This window comes from Episyrphus balteatus, chromosome 1 (assembly GCF_945859705.1).
Source record: "Episyrphus balteatus chromosome 1, idEpiBalt1.1, whole genome shotgun sequence".
Taxonomy (NCBI): Eukaryota; Metazoa; Arthropoda; class Insecta; order Diptera; family Syrphidae; genus Episyrphus; species Episyrphus balteatus.
In genome coordinates, this window is record NC_079134.1 from 122,708,869 (window position 1) to 122,729,691 (window position 20,823).

The 20,823-nt window shown below is 29.1% G+C and overlaps 2 protein-coding genes across 3 annotated transcripts in view; both read left to right on the forward strand.

Moving 5' to 3' along the window:
* LOC129906674 (putative sodium-coupled neutral amino acid transporter 11) overlaps window positions 1-6,374 on the forward strand; it is a 125,137-nt gene extending 118,763 nt beyond the window's left edge. For both annotated transcript variants that reach the window (XM_055982548.1, XM_055982549.1), the window contains exons 7-10: window positions 1,626-1,787; window positions 5,277-5,389; window positions 5,507-5,695; window positions 5,762-6,374. In XM_055982548.1, coding sequence (XP_055838523.1) covers window positions 1,626-1,787; window positions 5,277-5,389; window positions 5,507-5,695; window positions 5,762-6,025 — 728 coding nt within the window. In that variant the 3' untranslated portion in view covers window positions 6,026-6,374. The remainder of the gene's footprint in view (window positions 1-1,625; window positions 1,788-5,276; window positions 5,390-5,506; window positions 5,696-5,761) is intronic.
* An 11,780-nt stretch (window positions 6,375-18,154) lies between these two features.
* On the forward strand, window positions 18,155-20,551 carry LOC129906103 (phenoloxidase 2-like). The gene is made up of 4 exons (XM_055981740.1): window positions 18,155-19,200; window positions 19,259-19,880; window positions 19,935-20,170; window positions 20,229-20,551. The coding sequence occupies exons 1-4, from the start codon at window positions 18,217-18,219 to the stop codon at window positions 20,436-20,438; spliced, it is 2,052 nt and encodes a 683-aa protein (XP_055837715.1). The 5' UTR covers window positions 18,155-18,216; the 3' UTR covers window positions 20,439-20,551.
* The last annotated feature ends 272 nt before the right edge of the window (window positions 20,552-20,823 follow it).

The following is a 20,823-nucleotide window of genomic DNA, read 5'->3' on the forward strand; positions in this document are numbered from 1 at the left end:
AAATTTAAGAGATAAGAATGAGCTTCTGGCTTTTTAAAAATGTATTTTAAAATATTGTAGGTGTTGCCGTTGTTTTCAAAATATTTTTTTTGTGTTTGAGGTCAGAATGTTAGAAAATTGCATTTATCGCTTAAACGATGCACATAGGGGTATTTTCCAATTTTACGCGGACAAAATTATTTTTCCGGTAAAAGTTCTAAAGTTTGATTTCAAATTCGTATCTATAAAATTTTGATTGTTTTCTTGACAATTTTTCTTTTAATTAAACAATCAAAATTTTATTGATACGAATTTTAACCCAAACTTTAGAACTTGGTACACTTTTACATCTCAATACTTTTTGTGCCAGCATAATTTCAACATAGGAGAACTTGGCTCTTTTTTTAACAGTAATGTTTTTGTTGTGATTTCACATCTGTTTGCAAGGTATGGCTGTAGAATTGAAAATCTCTATATTTGATGAAAATTCAGTGAAAATGGGCGGTTGCCATGCCCCCTGGCTGAAATTCTCAAATTTTAAATTTTTTCCTTTGTATAAACTACCAGCTCTACCATTCTACCAAATTTCAATATTCTACGATTATCAGAAGTGCTCTATAATATTTTATGAAAATTCAGCGGAAATGGGCGAATGCCACGCCCCCTGAATTGAAAATCTCAAATTTTCGATTTTTTTCCTTTGTATACACCACAAGTCTAATCACCGTCTAAGATTTCAAGTTTCTACGATATCGGGAAGTTCTCCATAATTTTGATGATCTGTCAGTGAGTCAGTGAATCAGTGAGTCAGTGAATCAGTGAGTCAGTTACGGTTTTTGCGATTTTTGAAGCAATATATCTCAGAAACTACTCATCGTAGGAGGCTAAAATTTTGTGAGATGTTTGGTTTTGACCAGCTCAACAAATGTAGCGAGTTTGAAATTTCTAACATCTTTGGTGTGGAAGTTAGAGGGGGGTCGAAAATGGCCTGAGTTGTTTCCTGTAAATAAGGGTGTAGTGCCATAGTTGCTAGAGAGCTTGGCTAGGCACTACCGTGCCCCTTGATTAGTTTTTTTTCTCAAACATGGACAATGGACATAAATGTGACATTGTCCCTAAGACATGAAACATTTCGATAGGTTTCCTTATAAATTAATGAACTCCTTTATTTATTGGTTACTTATTTTAATGACTTAAAATTATTATTCTATTCGACCAGTAGGCTCTTTGAATTTATGAATCTTTCAACAACTTTCTTAAAAATAAAAAAAAACTGACAGTATGCTATTAAAATTTAATGACACCATTATACTGTCATGGTGTAAATATTTGAAAATTATATCATAATTATAAGAATATATAGAAATTGGTCATTATTTTCTGACCATTTCGTGTGTGGTATAAATGAATTAATTGTACCAATTCATTTAATGGATGGAATAACTTATTCCTTGAGACTCATTAAGTGAAAAAGGACTTTAGTATTGTAATTAAGTTGATCGATTTATTTATTAAATTTATTCTGTATGTTGTTTTAAGGACATTGTACATAATTTGGATTTAATGTGTCATTTCTCCAAGGCAATTCAATAAAAAATATCCTGACTCCTGATGCATTTTTTTTTTTTCATTTCTTTTATTTATAGCGTTTATGTGTCATCACAATACATTCCTTGTATATCAATCGATGAGGAATGCTTCGTTAGAACGATGGGAAAAAGTGACGCACATTTCTATTGGATTCGCATGGACGGTGGCAGCTTTATTTGGTATCGCAGGATATTCAACATTCCGTGCGTTATCACAAGGTAAGTGGTTTTTATTCTTTTTTCTTTTTTTTTCATTAGTCCACTAAAGTAAGCTTTTATTGACGTAAATAAAAAAAAATGCTTTTAGGATAAAAGGGGATTAAGGGATGGTGTCCGTCCACGATATTTTCAATAGTATCGATTAAGTTTTTATTAAATTAAAGCCCGAAAATCATTAATATCTTATTACACTCACATGTATATATGGAACTTTTTGATTATAATAAGTGATAAAAGCATTTACTATATAGTAATTATGTAGATGAGGAATTTTGTGGTAAAATCCTCAATAAATTACCTTAAGTACACGTATATAGTAGGTATGGCAGGGGAACAAAAGTTAGATTACAGATTACATTGATTTTTTGGGAGCTTCTGGCTTAATTGTAAGCATTGAATAAAATTAATTATACACCATGACACCAGGAAAAAAAACCGCTATGAATGAGAATTGGCACCATAGTTGCCTTGGAAGATTGTGTATTCGATAGCCTAAAAAATCCCTGAAAAAGGACTTTTTGGTTATTAAGTAACCAAAACTATAATAAATATGCTGCCTATATTTTATGTATTTTTAATTGTTTTGTGTTAAATTTGTTTTTGAAGTATTTGAAAATTAACAGAATTTAAGAAGCTGAAGAAATTTTAAATTTTTGATACTTATTTGAAAGGATTATGTTTTTCTGTTTATATGTTAACACTGACGACAAATACGATGAAGCTCTTGTTAAATTATCGAGTGCAAATGTTATTTATTTATTGGCACCTAGGTCTAAGTTTGTAATTCACATTATTTGCACGTTGTTCAAATACACTGTGGCGTATACGTACTATTTTTTGTCCTGAACTTGCCGCCATGAAGCCTCAATTTGCCGCATTCTCTTATCTCTGTCGTTTACATTTTTTGGCCCAAATTTGTTTAACCTTACGTCATCGCTCCGACTACAACTTGTCGCTTCAACTCGTCACATCGATTTGTCGCCACCTTTAATCTTAAAAAAACTTGTCCCCTCTTCTTGTTAAGTTTAAGTTTAAGTTTAAAATTGTTATTTAAAATTTTCAACACTAAATAAAAAAAAAACAATCTAAAATAATTTGTAAGAAGAAAATCATCTACATCCTCTCATTGCACTAGGTACTATTTCTTTCGTTTTCTATTTAAGATTATGAGTTTTAAATTATTTATTAAATTTAGTTTATAACTTCTTAAATTTTCATTTTGAAGGCATTTTAATAACACCCACTAGCTAGATATTCATCTTTAAAAAGTCATGTACCGTTAAACTTTCTGAAATTCGTATATTATTTGACTTCCTTTTCATCTACAGCGCATCCTTATTTCTCATATTAAAAGAAAGGGAAAACTTTTTGCAAGCAAATTTCTAAAATTAATTCGAAATTTTCCAAGGCAAATAGCAAAAACATAGCTATAGACAGACATACATATTAGTCTACATAAGATCCGACAACCGACAAGAACTAGTTTCACAGAGAAACAAAATTTTCTCATGAATAGTTTTTTTTTTTTCTTAAATAGGAAGATAAGCACGATGTGTTGTTGTTGTATTTTATGTTATTGTTATATGAATATATAATTATTTGAATATACACTGCACGTCTCTTAAATAGAAACTAGGATTTCGAAAACGATCAGAATCATTTGGATATGCCCAACTTTCAAACAGATTTTGAAATCATTAATTTCATTCATTTCATTCATTTCATTCATTTCATTCATTTCATTCATTTCATTCATTTCATTCATTTCATTCATTTCATTCATTTCATTCATTTCATTCATTTCATTCATTTCATTCATTTCATTCATTTCATTCATTTCATTCATTTCATTCATTTCATTCATTTCATTCATTTCATTCATTTCATTCATTTCATTCATTTCATTCATTTCATTCATTTCATTCATTTCATTCATTTCATTCATTTCATTCATTTCATTCATTTCATTCATTTCATTCATTTCATTCATTTCATTCATTTCATTCATTTCATTCATTTCATTCATTTCATTCATTTCATTCATTTCATTCATTTCATTCATTTCATTCATTTCATTCATTTCATTCATTTCATTCATTTCATTCATTTCATTCATTTCATTCATTTCATTCATTTCATTCATTTCATTCATTTCATTCATTTCATTCATTTCATTCATTTCATTCATTTCATTCATTTCATTCATTTCATTCATTTCATTCATTTCATTAATTTCATTCATTTCATTCATTTCATTCATTTCATTCATTTCATTCATTTCATTCATTTCATTCATTTCATTCATTTCATTCATTTCATTCATTTCATTCATTTCATTCATTTCATTCATTTCATTCATTTCATTCATTTCATTCATTTCATTCATTTCATTCATTTCATTCATTTCATTCATTTCATTCATTTCATTCATTTCATTCATTTCATTCATTTCATTCATTTCATTCATTTCATTCATTTCATTCATTTCATTCATTTCATTCATTTCATTCATTTCATTCATTTCATTCATTTCATTCATTTCATTCATTTCATTCATTTCATTCATTTCATTCATTTCATTCATTTCATTCATTTCATTCATTTCATTCATTTCATTCATTTCATTCATTTCATTCATTTCATTCATTTCATTCATTTCATTCATTTCATTCATTTCATTCATTTCATTCATTTCATTCATTTCATTCATTTCATTCATTTCATTCATTTCATTCATTTCATTCATTTCATTCATTTCATTCATTTCATTCATTTCATTCATTTCATTCATTTCATTCATTTCATTCATTTCATTCATTTCATTCATTTCATTCATTTCATTCATTTCATTCATTTCATTCATTTCATTCATTTCATTCATTTCATTCATTTCATTCATTTCATTCATTTCATTCATTTCATTCATTTCATTCATTTCATTCATTTCATTCATTTCATTCATTTCATTCATTTCATTCATTTCATTCATTTCATTCATTTCATTCATTTCATTCATTTCATTCATTTCATTCATTTCATTCATTTCATTCATTTCATTCATTTCATTCATTTCATTCATTTCATTCATTTCATTCATTTCATTCATTTCATTCATTTCATTCATTTCATTCATTTCATTCATTTCATTCATTTCATTCATTTCATTCATTTCATTCATTTCATTCATTTCATTCATTTCATTCATTTCATTCATTTCATTCATTTCATTCATTTCATTCATTTCATTCATTTCATTCATTTCATTCATTTCATTCATTTCATTCATTTCATTCATTTCATTCATTTCATTCATTTCATTCATTTCATTCATTTCATTCATTTCATTCATTTCTTTCTTGTACCTATTCAAATGATTCGCAGTGTATGAAAACATTTAATTATTTTATAGATATGCCTTAAGATTGAGTTGGAACATTTGAAGCATGTAAATTAACCCTTGTTTCGTATTTGTATTTAAATGATTTACAGGAGATCTTCTCGAAAACTACTGCTGGAATGATGACTTAATGAATTTCTCAAGGATATTGTTCTCCATATCCATCTTATTAACATTTCCCATTGAATGCTTTGTCTCAAGAGAGGTTAGTTTAGGTTTTATTTGGTATTTTATTTTGTCAAAGATAAATTTATAATAATTCACGTTTTACCTTAAATCAGTGGAACATTTTATTTAAAAAGGAATCATTTTGTTTTTTAAGATTGTCAAAACCATCGTTCACAAATTTATTTTGAAAGAAAATGTTGAAGCCCCACACGATCAGGATCCAAGTCTTGAGAAAGGCACTGAAACAGATGAGTACTCAACTATAATAACTCTGGCCATCGTGTTTACAGCTTTTGTAATATCACCACTAACAGATTGCTTAGGTTCAGTATTGGAATTGAATGTAAGTTTTTTAATTTAGTTTTCAAATCTAAGCTTCTTTTTAAAATGCTTCATTCTTATATTAAAGGGTCTTCTGGCAGCAATACCATTAGCCTATATTCTACCGGGACTAGCATACATTCAAATGGAACCCCATTCTCTGTTTAGTCGAGAAAAACTTCCTGCCGTTGGTCTTGTTGTTTTTGGAGCAATTGTAACCATTGTTGGAGCAGCTGTTTTGCTGCCAAGTATCCTTGGAGATTGTCGTTCGGATATTGTTTTAGGTTATTGCAAACAGGAATATGATTCAGAGAATACGACTACCATTACAACGACCAAACGTCCAATCTAAGGCCAAATATGATATTAATTAATAATATAATTATATTTATCTAATGTATAGGTAAAAAAAAGGTATCAGATGTTAAGAAGCGATGTGTGTATTATACAAAACAAAACAAAAATGCATTTAAGTCCCACATTACACTATCCATAAATAGGCATGGTGTAACGTAGTGTGTTAGAGTTTAGACATTAGGATCAAAACAAGATTATAGAGGAAAACAAACAAAACAAGGCACCAAGTTCAGAAATTTATATATGGTTTTATTTTTAGAAGATGCACTTATTTATTTTAGATTTTACTAGAGTATACCAAATAGAATATATTAAGAGATAATGATTGTATTTTTTTTGAAAAAGAAAGAAAGAAAGAGATATATTGCTACCGTGGACTTTCAAATTGTACTACTTTACCATTTTTTTTGAAAGGTTTAACTTTGAAAAAAAAAAAAATACAAACATTTTTGTAGGAAAGGAAAAAATGATTGAATTGACCTAAACTGTTCTTTGAAATATCAAATTGTAAATTGAAATTGTACGACTTTGGTGAATGTCCAAAATCTTACACTCAAATTGTCGGCTTAGGGTTATCTGTTTTCTATTTTTCCAAACTATAATTTTGAGGAGAAAAACAAAAATCGATTAAAAATTGACAGCTAGAATTTTTGCAATTCCTAACGGTAAAAATTCCGATGTCAGACTAGTTTTAAATTTGGTAATGACCGAGATTGTTGCAATTATAACGAGTAAATCTTTTTCAGACTCAAACAATCCCTGATACAATGCAAAAATTTTGATTCAATAACACATAATAAGAAACAAAACAATAATAAGTTAATCCATTAAGATAAACATAGCCCAACTAACATTTCAGCTTTGATAAATGTATTACCGAATCTACAATTCAGCTTCTGTTAAACTTTAGTAAGGTTTTCGGGCATGGGAAAAGGAGAACGTTACACAATGTACTTATAAGGTCTATAAGAAGCTAAACGAAGCTATACCAAAACTCTACCGAAGCTTTTAGATTTGACAGATAGTTCCGGAAGAGTTTGTATAGCTCTTTAGTACAAGTCTTATCGAAATTATAGAAATTTGCTATTTAAATTGGTTTTGATTTGATTTTTCATCCTGAATTTAATCTTTTAATATATAATATTCTATTAATTTTTAGTATACATACAATGTATTGATAATAATTTTAAAAGTATATCATTTATTTTGCCTCAACCAGGAATCGAACTTCGTATCTGCTTTTCGGTTGTCCACCAAAAATTCCAAAATTTTATTTAAAAAAAAATTTTTTTTTTAATCTTTAATTAATTTAATTTAATCGTGGTTTCATCCTAATACAGACAGACTAGCGGGACCCACATTTTCTGCATTCTCTATCATCTGTCATGTCTGATTGTTATCTCAATTTTAACTTGCGATATAGGTACTATCAAGTTATGCATTTGTAAAAATAGAAGTTGAGATAAATTTTCCATGATATTACGATGATAGAGAACGCAGAAAAAGTGGGTCCCGAAATCTGGTTGTTCGTCTGTCAGTCGACCAGGATGTCTGTCGGTCTGTACAGAGGGGCTAATTTTTTTTGGACCTAAAATAACGGTACCTGTCATATACCAATTTTTTAAAAGTTTAATTTTCTCGAAAACGACTTCTACAATTTTTATTAAAATAAAAAGTATTAGTTTTTAAATAAGGTCTATCTTTCAATGAAAAAAGTTTTTTTTTTCAAAAATTCTTATTAACGGTAACTCCCATAATATAAATCGAAAACAAAATTTTGCAAAAAAAAAAAAAAAAAATACTTTTGGATTTTTAAAATCATTTTGAAATTAATTTTTTTTTTAAATTAAAATTTTCTAAAACATGACATTGAATTATTTTGAAATTTTGGTTTTACGTGTTGATTCAAATATCATACCAAATTTATTTTTAAATTTTTGTTTCAAAAAATTATTTATACATAAGTATTACTTTTTAAAAAAAACCGCTCTAATGATTTTGAAATATTTTTTTTCTAATAATGCATCTTTATAAAAGAGAAATTTAACTGCATACTTCTTTCGGAGCTCAATTTCGTTTAAAGAGTTGTTTTAAGTTTTTTTTATACACCAAATCTGTATTTAAAAAGTTTTTAGTTCTAAGAGCAAGTTCGTGCTACCCAGTCGTGCATTTTATTTTTTTTTAAGGAGGCATAACTTGATATGTAGTATAATCGCAAATATAAAATGTGCATTAAAACTTTAACATAGTAATGTGGAGTTGGCCAGGACCAGGATGCTTTAAATTTTGGCTTTATAAGTTGTGTTTAGTTTCTTACAGTATCTACCTTTTGTCCACGGTAGCAAAAATATAAACAAGAGAAAGTTCAATGAAGAGCATAATGTGATAACTATTAAGACTCGCTTGTAAAACTTAAATGTATGTCATGAAAAGTAGATTGTCCATCGCTTTTATTGTGTTTTTAGAAAAAAAAAAGAAATAAAAACATCTACGTCGTCCTCTGCAGTGAGCTCTTTCATTGTATCTCAAAAGTAAATTGATATTATTTTAAAAATTAGTAAAAAAAAAAAAAAACAATTTTTAGATCCATACAGGAATTTAATGTTTTATACACGCAACTTTTCAAACTGCACAATCCTATATTTCTATACTATACCTACTTTTTGAAAATTCTATTGAGCATAAAAGTAATCAATCACATGAAACAAGTTGTATTTTATACAAAAAAAAATAATACAAAAAAAAAAACAAACAAACCAAAAAAAATTAAAAAAAAAACTACAATTAAAAATAAATTAGGGAATTTAAACCAGTATGTTAATTATAATACAACAGCAAAAAATAAAAAAAATATACTATTTAGGGAAAAAAAAGCCACAACATACTTGAAATGTTAACTACATATATTGTTTTAAAATTATTTTTATGCTTTGCGAGTTTGTGCTACAAATTAATATACAATATGCTAAAAATAAATGAACAAAAAATAAATAAGAAATATAATTAAACTATAAACTAAGACTACAAACGAAACAATGAACCAATCAAACTAATGATATTAAATAAAACTTAAACATAGTGGCATTTTAATTTTATACTCAAAAAAATACAGAAAAAGAGAAGTATTATTATTATTTAAATAAAAAATAAAAAAAAAAATAACATTAAATGTTAAAAGTAAAAATATTTAAAAAAATAAATCTCACTATTTACAATATCCATTTAGATTAAATTATGTGTAAATTAAATGGTAAAAATAAACAGATGTTACATAGTTGATAATATTGATTTAAAACAAAAAAAAAAATAAATCATTGTTAAGTTTGTCTCACGAAGAATACAAAATAATAAAAAAAAATAGAAAACAAAATGTTGATTCCTATGAAATAAAATTAAATTGTTTGTTTATTATAATATTATTATATGGGTACCTGTTTCATTATATAAAATGCTAACTAAATGTTAAATGTAAATAAAATAGTTTAACTGTTATATTTTATAGTAAAAATATATATTCAAACCCAGCGAGTTGATAGTTCTTATATACATAATATTCTTTTTGCTCAAAATGGTAAATATTTATTTTAATCAATTTCATGAAGAAGAATTAATACCTTCTATTTTTATTTAAATGTAAACATTTTTCGTCGTCATTTAACCAAAACTAAATTAACCAATTTGTATTTTTTAAAATAAATAAGAACATTAGAACAAAAAAAAATACATTAATTGGTGTAAGATGAGGTGTCAAATCAAGTTTTTCCTTAATGACGACGATTCCATAAAAATACCTTATCTTATCTAGCGAAAATCTTATGCTTCATCTAATATCAAAAATCAAACACCTTAAAATTGTTTAATTTGTATTAGTCCAGTAATTTTAGGTTTTATCTGCGGAAAAATTCCTACTGGGCTGAATTTTGGTATACAGCTTAATGACGGCTTTGTTATGAAGATGTGAAAAATCGACATTGATATCGTGTCCGCGTTAAGAGTTATAGGGGTCAAAAGGTCACAAAAACTGGTTTTTCACGATTTTCAGCAAAACGGTAAGTCTTATCAAAAAATTTTCAATGCAAGAATTGTAGACCAGATTATTATATATAAAAAGTGTCATGACACTTTTTTTCCTAAGACCCACCGTTTCTTAGGTATAACGATTCAAAAAGTTGAAGTTAGTTGTAATCGTCATAATCCTATTCCTGAAAAAAAAAACTCCTAGCTGAAAAGTTCCTGAAATTTCATTATTTTTTTAGCTTGAATTTCGTTCCTCAACTGTTAAGAATATGGGGAAACCAAAAAAAAATGGAAATTTTCGCCATTTTTCCGATTGGGGCCCTTCTCCCGAAACTATTTCCCTGGGAATTTTTGTTTAGAATATGTCTGAAAATATACAGGGTGTGCAATAGAGAATGGACAACCCTAAAACTGCTTATAGCTACACTTATGATTGTTCTAAAAACAGATAGAAAAAAGTTCTATCGCAACCAGTTCATAAAATATGGACTTTTTTTCGTTCAGTGTATTTTAAATTTTATCATCTTATGTTTTCGTTCACTACAACCACGAATGAATGAATTTTATTTATTTCTTTTTTTTATAATTTTCTACAATAATTGTATGAGTACATAAACGCTTTAAAAACTGCAAAGCTATTGCACATTTTCGTAAAAAAAATTTTGAAATCTGTTTTTTGATGCAAAATGTAAAAAAAGTATTTTATGAAAAATTTTAAACACCTGTGGTATAAAATAAATCTATAGAAACCTAGGTGGCCAACTTTCTTGAAAATATTCTGGTATAAGGAGAATATTTTTAAGAAAGATGGCCACCTAGGTTTCTATAGATTTATTTTATATCACAGGTGTTTAAAATTTTTCATAAAATACTTTTTTTACATTTTGCATCAAAAAACAGATTTCAAAATTTTTTTTACGAAAATGTGCAATAGCTATGAAATTTTTAAAGTGTTTATGTACTCATCCAATTATTATAGAAAATTATAAAAAAAGAAATAAATAAAATTCATTCATTCGTGGTTGTAGTGAACGAAAACATAAGATGATAAAATTTAAAATACACTGAAGTTTTTGTGACCTTTTGACCCCTATAACTCTTAACGCGGACACGATATCAATGTCGATTTTTCACATCTTCATAACAAAGCCGTCATTAAGCTGTATACCAAAATTCAGCCCAGTAGGAATTTTTCCGCAGATTGGGCTTAAAAATGACTAAAATGACTGGGCTAATACCAAATTTTTTATTTATAGATAATTATTTTATGTTCATTGAAACTAAATAAAATTGAGCTAAACAGAAAATAGTTAAATGCTTTACTATTTTCTTTTAAACATTTAAAAACTTTTTTTTAAGACTTTAATTTAGATATTTTTGTTTTAACTTTTATTTAATTAAAAAATAAAAAGTCAAAATATTTAAACTATTTTATGAAAATATTTATCATTGAAAACATTGTTATGTCTAGACAAAAATTTATGAAAACTACATAATTGTAAATACTCAAAACGAAACAAACAACGTTTATTAATAAAAGAAACATAATATTAAGCAATAAAATAATGTTTTTTTATTTTTTAAAAGAACGGGTTAGAATATTCCTGCAGCGACTAAAAGAGTACAAACCTACATCAAGTTCAGAAATACCAAGTAATACCTAGTAACATTTGTGCATGCCGCACAGTGCGGCGATTGTATGGAGATGGTGGACAAAAATCAATTTTCCAAAAAGGAATTGATTTTGCAAAGAAAAATTGTTGTAGATGTAATAAAGAGAAATTCTAAAAAAATTGACGAAATTTTCAGGCCCCCTGCCACGCCCACTTTTGTATATGATTATTTATATCTAAAAAACGGCGTGCACCATTTGATTCAAATTAAGGAAATTTGATTCTCTAGATGAGTGTAAAAATAAAAAAATAGTTTCGACCCTTTCCGCCCCTTGCCACGCCTACTTTTGTATATGATTGTTTATACCTTAAAAACGGTTTGCACCATTTGCACCAAATTTAGGAAATTTGATTACCTAGATGAGATGAGCTAAAAATATATAAAATAGTTTTGAATCTCTCCGCCCTCTGCCACGCCCACTTTAGTGGCTAAACGCTTGCAAATTTTGCCTTTTTCGTCTTTGACGACGCTTCTAAATGTAGTGTTTGTGTCTTCCTCTTCATCAAGAGGGGATACATTTTGCAGATAGGTTAAAATGCTATCAGGAAGTGTAAGTCTATTTTTAAGATTAGCTTCACGATGCTTCTCGACGAAAGCATGAACATCCTCGAGGTTTGAGTCAAAAAAAACTTAATTTGTATTTTATATCATTTGATACAGAATAATTATTAACATATTCAATTCGTGATTTTTTATAAAAAAATCCATTTTTATAAATTTTTAAATTTTTTAAAGATTTGACCTTGTCCTAGAAATGTTGAAAATGTTTTAGGTTGGCAAAAATTAGCATGAAAACTTTACATTTCCGCAAAGTAAAATATTAATACAGTGTAACGACAATAAAAATGTTACTATACTTTGCTAAAAATAATTTATATACATAACGAAAATGGAAAAAAGTGTTAAAAAGCTGTTTTTTATGCATTTATGTCGAAATTTATCAATTTTTTTCTTAAAACACTGTATGTGGCAGTTGCTACTACTTAACTAATTCAAAATAAACTCAATATCTTCATCTTCTCCCCTGTTTTTGCTAAAACAAATCCACCTTTCAAAAAGTCGTTCATTTTTTCTGGTCCGACTTTGGCCTAAAAAAGTCAAATATTTTGAAGGTTAGCAAAAGTTAGTAATGAAACTAAACGTGTTCTCAAAAAGCAATAACAACACAAGATAATGCCATAAATCACTGTGATACAATTTGCTACTACAACTTTGTAGGCTTAATTTAGATGAAATTTTATGCCTTAAAAAGGAACTTTTTTCGATAATTCAATAAAATTCAAATTTATTTAAAAAATTAAATATAACTACTCATACAAGTTCTCAATGTATCCATGATTATTATTCACAAATAAAAAAAATAAAAGTTTGGTACTTTTCTTACACGAACCAAATAAATGCACAAAAAAAAATCTCGATCTATCACAATGACTAAAATTTTTTTCAGTGCTTTTGAAAGTCCCGCTAATCCCCCAAAATGAGCAAAACAAAATTAAAAACAGCCAAAAACAGTAATTTAACATATGCTTGACCAGCTCCATAGCTTAGAAGATCAATATTGCATTTTGCTTTTTTTATTTTTGTCCACTAGTCAACGCACTGTGTGCCGGTCCCTGGGTTGGCACGACTGGAAATCATTGGTACTGGAGCTAGATTCATATATGTAGGTACTATTTTATATCTTAGTCGAGGGATATCTACTCAAAGAGCACAAATATTTACTTACTTAGGTATTTGTATAGTTTTGTTTTTAGAGGCTTTTGCATTTAGTTAAAAAAATACCATTAACCCTTATATGTCAAGAGGGTATATTTTAAAATTAGGAACGTGCAAGCAAGCACTCAGATTCCTTATTTTTACCTAAGATACTTATTTAAAGGACATGAATCACCAGGAATATAATAATTACAAATTAGAGGTCTTTTGTTGGGTAACCACACAATAGTTGTAGGCTATTGATTATGTCGAAAAAAACTGAGTAATAAGGAACTAAGACGTTCACGGGTTTTTATTGTAGGAATCGTTCAATGGATTATATAAGAAGATAAAACTGCGGAGTGCTATTAAATGAGAGGGTGGAAACTGAAGATAGGGGTGCAAAAGCCCCCTTTTTGGTTTTTTCAATATACCTCGTAAACCAAGCAAAATTTTGATAAATTCCACATACAACTTTTTGTAGAGAATTAAATTTCCTATTGGAATAATGTTTTATAAAAATTGAAAAAAAAAATTTCCATACCAAAATAGTCGAAACAATCATAAAAAAAATATAAAAAAAATCGATTTTTATAGTTTTTTTGCTTTTTTAGTTGTACATTTTTTTTGGGTTGAGATAGACATAAACATTGCTCCAAAGAAAAAAAGAAGATTAAATTTCCTTCAAAATGCTGTACTCAATAAATTTTTTCATTGAAAATTGACCCAAGTATGGCCATTTTAATCTACCTTTTTTATCGCATTTTTAGTTTTACTTAAGTAAAACAGAAACATTTGATGGGAAAGTACGATTACTTAAGCACCAAGAACTGATAATGGGATTTTGTAGAGGGGTTAAATACAATCATTGTTTACTATGGGAGGGAGGGTCAATGTCCCCCCGTTTTGGAGGGAGGGGCAATTTTCTAAAAAAAATACTTAAAATTAAAAAAAATTAATAAAAAACAACGGCAACACTTACAGTTTTGATTGAAACTTTTTTCAAAAGCTAGAATTATAAACTTAATATTAATTTTAAAACGAAGTTATTTTAATCAAGTGTTTTTGAAATAAACGAGTGATTCCGATAAAAAAAAGTATTTTGTCTATTTTTCAATTTTCTCAAAAAGTAGAAGGCATAGGAACATTATGATTTTCATGATTTGATAAGAAATCAATTAAGGCAGTTTACTTTGTCGTATTGAAGTCCACAGTCTTTGTGAAAATTGTACTCAATGTGCTTTTTAAACATTTTTTTACAAGTTTTGACTTTGAAATCGGGTATTTCAAAAAGAATTGATTAAAACAACTTCATTTTAAAATTAATATTAAATTTATAATTCTAGCTTTTGAAAAAAGTATCAATCAAAACTGTAAGTGTTGCCGTTGTTTTTAATAATTTTTTTTAATTTTAAGTATTTTTTTTAGAAAATTGCCCCTCCCTCCAAAACGGGGGGACATTGACCCTCCCTCTCATAGTAAACAATGATTGTATTTAACCCCTCTAAAAAATCTCATTATCAGTTCTTGGTGCTTAAGTAATCGTACTTTCCCCTCAAATGTTTCTATTTTACTTAAGTAAAACTAAAAATGCGAAAAAAAAGATAGATTAAAATGGCCATACTTCGGTCAATTTTCAATGAAAAAATTTATTGAGTAGGTACAGCATTTTGAAGGAAATTTAATCTTTTTTTTTCTTTGGAGCAATATTTATGTCTATCTCAACCCAAAAAAAATGTACAACTAAAAAAGCAAAAAAAACTAAAAAAATCGATTTTTTTTATATTTTTTTTATGATTGTTTCGACTATTTTGGTATGGAAATTTTTTTTTCAATTTTTCTAAAACATTATTCCAATAGGAAATTTAATTCTGTACAAAAAGTTGTATGTGGATTTTATCAAAATTTTGCTTGGTTTACGTGGTATATTGAAAAAACCAAAAAAGGGGGCTTTTGCACCCCTATCTTCAATTTCCACCCTCTCATTTAATAGCACTCCGCGGTTTTATCTTCTTATATAACCCATTGAACGATTCCTGCAATAAAAACCCGTGAACGTCTTAGTTCCTTTCTAAACTACATAATCAATAGCCTATTGGGTCTTGTATTTTAATTGGGTCCTAAAAAACTTTCTAAATCGTAAGAGCCGTTCTTTAAAAAACTAATTTTTTAGAAATAATTTTTTGAAAAAATGTTTTAAAATAAAATTGGCCCACGATTAAGAAGAAACTACATTAATCAACTCCTAAAACAAAAATTTCAAAAAAAATCAGTGTCTCGTTTTCGAAAATTCGATTTTTCAAAAAAAAAAAAAATGTTTTAGGCCAATTGGCCAATTTATGTGAAACATAAACATTTAAATTCTACATAGTGGTTTGCACTAACTCAAAATTTGGTCATATATTGCTCTAAGTTTGACATAACTTAAGGGGAAGAAATAGTAGAACTAAAGGATTTTATGTTCTATTTAAAGTATTTTATTGACCAAAACAGAAAGAACGCGGCTTCAAAAATTGATGCATGTGGTAAAAAAGGAAAATTTTCAATTTAATATATATTTACTCACATTCATTAGCATTAACCATTTACCGATGGTAAAATTTACAACACACATTTTTGAAACACTGTTCACTTTTTGTTTTTATATTGGTCATATTAATTTTTGACAAACAAAAATATTTACAAAACAAAAATTCTGTCAAATAAATATTTTTTTTTATTAAATTAAATACACTTTTATTGCCACTTTCACTATTTTACACTTTTTTTCTGCAATTAAAATTGCCAAAATAATAAATTTGTTAAATTATTCCCGGTAAATTGCTCAAAAACAATTCAAATTGACTGACGTTCGTGTCGTTTGACATTTTAATTTGAAGTTCTCAGCGATTTCTCGCATGAAAGTAAATCGTTGCTAGGATGAACATAAATATTTTTTAGAAACTTAGAATAAACTAAGTAAAACATAAGAGTTATGTTCGACCTATCTAAGATTAGAATTTATGACTACACTGAGGGAAAAGCCACCATAAAACAACGTGAAATCAATTAAAACCACATTGATTTAACTATTATTCGGAATGATTTTGCGTTAAAGATGGACATTTTAAAATCAACGTGGAAAATAGGTTAATTTTTTATGGTTTCGTATCTTAAAGTCACATAAATCAAAGTAGTTCAACTTTGAAACAACGACGTTTCAACTTCAATTTATTTTTTCCCTTAGCGTAGTATGAGCAAATGGGCCTTAAGGGGGGGAAATCCCTCTGGACGACAGCTTTTTCAATAATTTTGTTTGGAAAACCGAAAGCATTTATTGAAATTTGGAAAAGTATATGATATATGATATTATTGACATTATCAATACTTCAGTATTGATACTTTTTTTTTCAAGTTAAAAAACAATTAAATGGCGGCTTTTCAGCTCTTTAAAGTTGACGCCTCGAGTTTGAGCCGTGCAATGCCCTGGTCCAGATAATTATTTATAATCAAAAAAGTAATTTTTTTTTGCAATAAAATATATTTATACGCATTGCATGAACCTAAATTTACTAAAAACAAGTGTAAAATAAAAATTAGAGACAAAAAAAAACGAAAAAACACAATGTTTCTTTATAAACAAATTGTTTAAAAAAATATTTATTGTAAAAATTTTGTTGAACTTTTAAGTTCATGCAATGGTCACTTAGTTAACAAGTAATTTGCACTTTATTTCAAGTCGAAAGCTTCATTAATTTTTGAGTTATGTTGCACGGCGCGGAAAATAACGCGTTTCGAGAAAAATGCATTTAAAGTTTTCGTACTATGGTAGGCTCGGAGCGCATGGATTTCGGGACTATTTAGGAACTTATGAGGCTTCATTTAAGGCTAAGACCACTGAAAATAGTTTTTTCGGTTGATAAATTAATTTATTAGGGAAAATAAAAATAATGCAAAAATAAAAAATTCCAGAGGGATTTCCCCCCTTAATTTTTTTATAATTATTTTGTTTTTCAAAATTTAATTTTTGATTTTGAAGAGACATGTCTCATGAGAGAAATGTCCGATGAGACATGTCTCGTGAGACAATTCCCATGAGAAATGGAATTGTCTCATGTCTCATGAGACATGTCTCAGAAAAACTATTTCAAGTTTCCAAATGATGATTTTCTTAACACGTGAGTTTCTTATCTAGATTTGTATCCTATTTGAAGACTTATTGGAAGTAATTTTTTATCTAGATTTGTATCCTATTCCAGGTATATCGGCTCAGAGAGCACTCACATGTATTTTTTAATAAGTTTTGCACTCTTAGTTTTGTTTTTAGATGCTTTTAAACTTTGCATTTTTGGAGGTCCTAGAACCAGAAACTAGGCCACTTGGCAAAAAAGGGACCATCACATACAAAAGTATAAAGTTTATTGAATAAGGTATATTTCAATGAAGTAAACAAAACTTTTTGATGATTACTTTATTATTTGTTTTGCAAACAAATTATCAACTTTTCGTGGCTGTGGTTTGCATTCACGTGTTTTGTCAGTTACTGCAATGCGTTCAAAAATTCCAAGAATTTTAGTTTAGTATGAACAAAAAATAAACGATATTATCAATGAAATGCACTAAATCATTATCAAGTTCAAAAGAATTTTTTTTTATCAAAACCACACTGGAAAATGAAATATTGCAATAACAACATTTAGCAGGTACTATAAAAGGATGAATTTTTGCAAGTAGGAATTTAGAATTATTTTACATGTTGAATGTGATTAATTCATTTATTTGTTAAACAAATTTTAATAAGATTTTTTTTTGCAAAAAAAAATGGCTGACAAGAAGAATCTCCTTTTGCTACTTGAACGTCCACAAGAACCTGTGTTCATGGTAAAAGGCAAAGAGGCAACCGTTTTCGATATTCCCGATAAGTATTTTACCGATCGTTACAAGCCTCTCGGTAATGTCGTCACTTCGAAATTCGGTGAGAACGTTGATCGAAAAATTCCCGTCAAGGATTTGCCTCAACCTGATCTGAGGGAAGTTATGGCATTGGGTCGACGGGAGCCATTCTCCTTGTTCATTCCTCGTCATTCGAAGATTGCTTCCAAGCTAATTGACATTTTTATGCAGGCTCGTTCAATTGATGAACTTCAAAGCAGAGCTGTCTATGCTAGAGATCGCGTCAATCCTATTTTATTCAACTACGCTCTCAGTGTTGCTTTACTCCATCGATCTGATACCAAAGGCTTAAATCTTCCATCGTTCGTCGAAACTTTCCCCGATAAGTTCATTGATTCAAAAGTTATTTCCCAAGTCCGTGAGGAAGCAACTGTTGTTAAACCCGAATCACGAAGGCCAATTATCGTACCGAGAGACTACACTGCTTCTGATCTTGACGAAGAGCATCGATTGTGGTATTTCCGCGAGGATATGGGTCTAAATCTTCATCATTGGCATTGGCATTTGATTTATCCTCCGGAAGCCTCCGATCGTGCTATCGTAGCTAAAGATCGTCGTGGAGAATTGTTCTATTACATGCATCAGCAAATCGTTGCTCGTTATAACTTGGAACGTTTTTGCAATAATATGGCTCGAGTTAAACGCTTCAATAATTTACGTGAACCTATTGCTGCTGGGTACTTTCCGAAAATGGATTCTCTAGTTGCCAGTCGTGCTTGGCCACCTCGAGGACCGAATACGAAGATTAGTGATCTTAATCGGGAAACTGATCAAATAAAAGTGGATATTGATGATTTGGAACGCTGGAGGGATCGCATATACGAAGCTATTCATCAAGGATTTGTGGTTAATGTAAGTATCTGATTCAACAATTTTTTTTTTTACTTTCCGAAGATGTACATTTTCATAGGAATCGGGAAAACGTATTCCTCTTGATGAAACGAAGGGTATTGATATTCTTGGTGATATTCTCGATTCATCAATTCTATCAGTGAACCGTCAGTTTTATGGTAATCTTCATGGATTTGGTCATGTCTTCATTTCTTTTGCCCACGATCCTGATCACCGTCACTTGGAGAATTTCAGTGTGATGGGAGATAATACAACTACCATGCGAGATCCAGCCTTCTACAACTTGCATTCATTTGTTGATGATATCTTCCAAACTCACAAGGAACTCCTACCACCATATACCCTTCCAGAATTAAGTTACCGGGGTATAATAATAACTGGTATCCAGGTTGCTAGCAAAGGCGGTAAACCAAATGTTCTCAATACTTACTGGCAACAATCTGATATTGATTTATCCCGTGGAATGGACTTTGTACCAAGGGGAAACGTATTGGCTAGGTTCACTCATTTGCAACATGACGATTTTGAATATACCATCAATGTGAATAATGATAGTGGTGCTCAACGTTTCGGAACTGTTCGCATATTTTTGGGACCGAAATTTGACGAACGTGGTCAACAAATGTTGTATCGCGACCAACGGCTTTTGATGATTGAATTGGATAAATTTATCGCTTCTCGTTAGTAACCCAATATTTTCATACAATGAATCCTTTAAATAAGTTCTTCCATAGTTAAACCTGGTGCGAATACTCTTCGACGTAAGTCAACGGATTCTAGTCTCACTATTCCTTTCGAAAGGACTTTCCGTAATGTTGATATTAACCGTCCAGCTGAGGGCACTCCTGATGAGTTGGAATTTAACTTCTGTGGATGTGGTTGGCCACAACACTTGTTAATTCCCAAAGGACGTCCAGAAGGCATGCAGTTTCAGCTATTTGTTATGATATCTGACTATGAAGTTGATAGGGTATGTATTTTTTTATAAAAAGAAATTTAGGGAAAACAAACTTAACGGTTCTTTTTAGGTTGATCAAGACTTGGTAGGCAGTTGTAGTGATGCTTCATCATATTGCGGTGTTCGTGATCGCCTTTATCCTGATCGTCGTTCAATGGGATATCCATTCGATCGTTTGAGTCGCACTGGAACCGATAATTTGGCCAAGTTTTTGACACCAAATATGAGAGTTACTGATATTACTATACGACATACTGATCGAACAACAATGCGTCAATAAAAAAGTTAAAAGAATACATCATTGATGATTACACTGATTGGGACATGTTAAACCGGAAAAAAGGAACAATAATAAATTGAGACCATACCAACGTGATTGCTTGTTTTTTTTTTCATGTGAATGTTTATAAAGTCTTTCTTAGCTATAACATATTTTATCTCCAACTAAGCTCAAGATTTGTAAAATCTTTCAAATTCGCAAGGCCTCTTTGAGCTCTATTCATAGCTGAAAACCAAAAGTTTCTTGGATGTCTGGTTGCTGAATTATTTGCAATCGAACTATTTTTTGTCTTCCATCCGAAAGCCGATATTTTTGGATCAAAGTCTCGAAACAAGTTTTGGTTTACAGGTGCGAGTTCACAATGAACAGACCTATTTATTTATGC

Excerpts from the sequence above, each read along its gene's own strand:
- LOC129906103 (XM_055981740.1), top strand. The coding sequence starts at position 18,217 with ATGGCTGACAAGAAGAATCTCCTTTTGCTACTTGAACGTCCACAAGAA. Across the intron at positions 19,201-19,258 it reads ATCAAGGATTTGTGGTTAAT|GAATCGGGAAAACGTATTCC; the intron begins GTAAGTATCTGA and ends ACATTTTCATAG. Across the intron at positions 20,171-20,228 it reads CTGACTATGAAGTTGATAGG|GTTGATCAAGACTTGGTAGG; the intron begins GTATGTATTTTT and ends GGTTCTTTTTAG.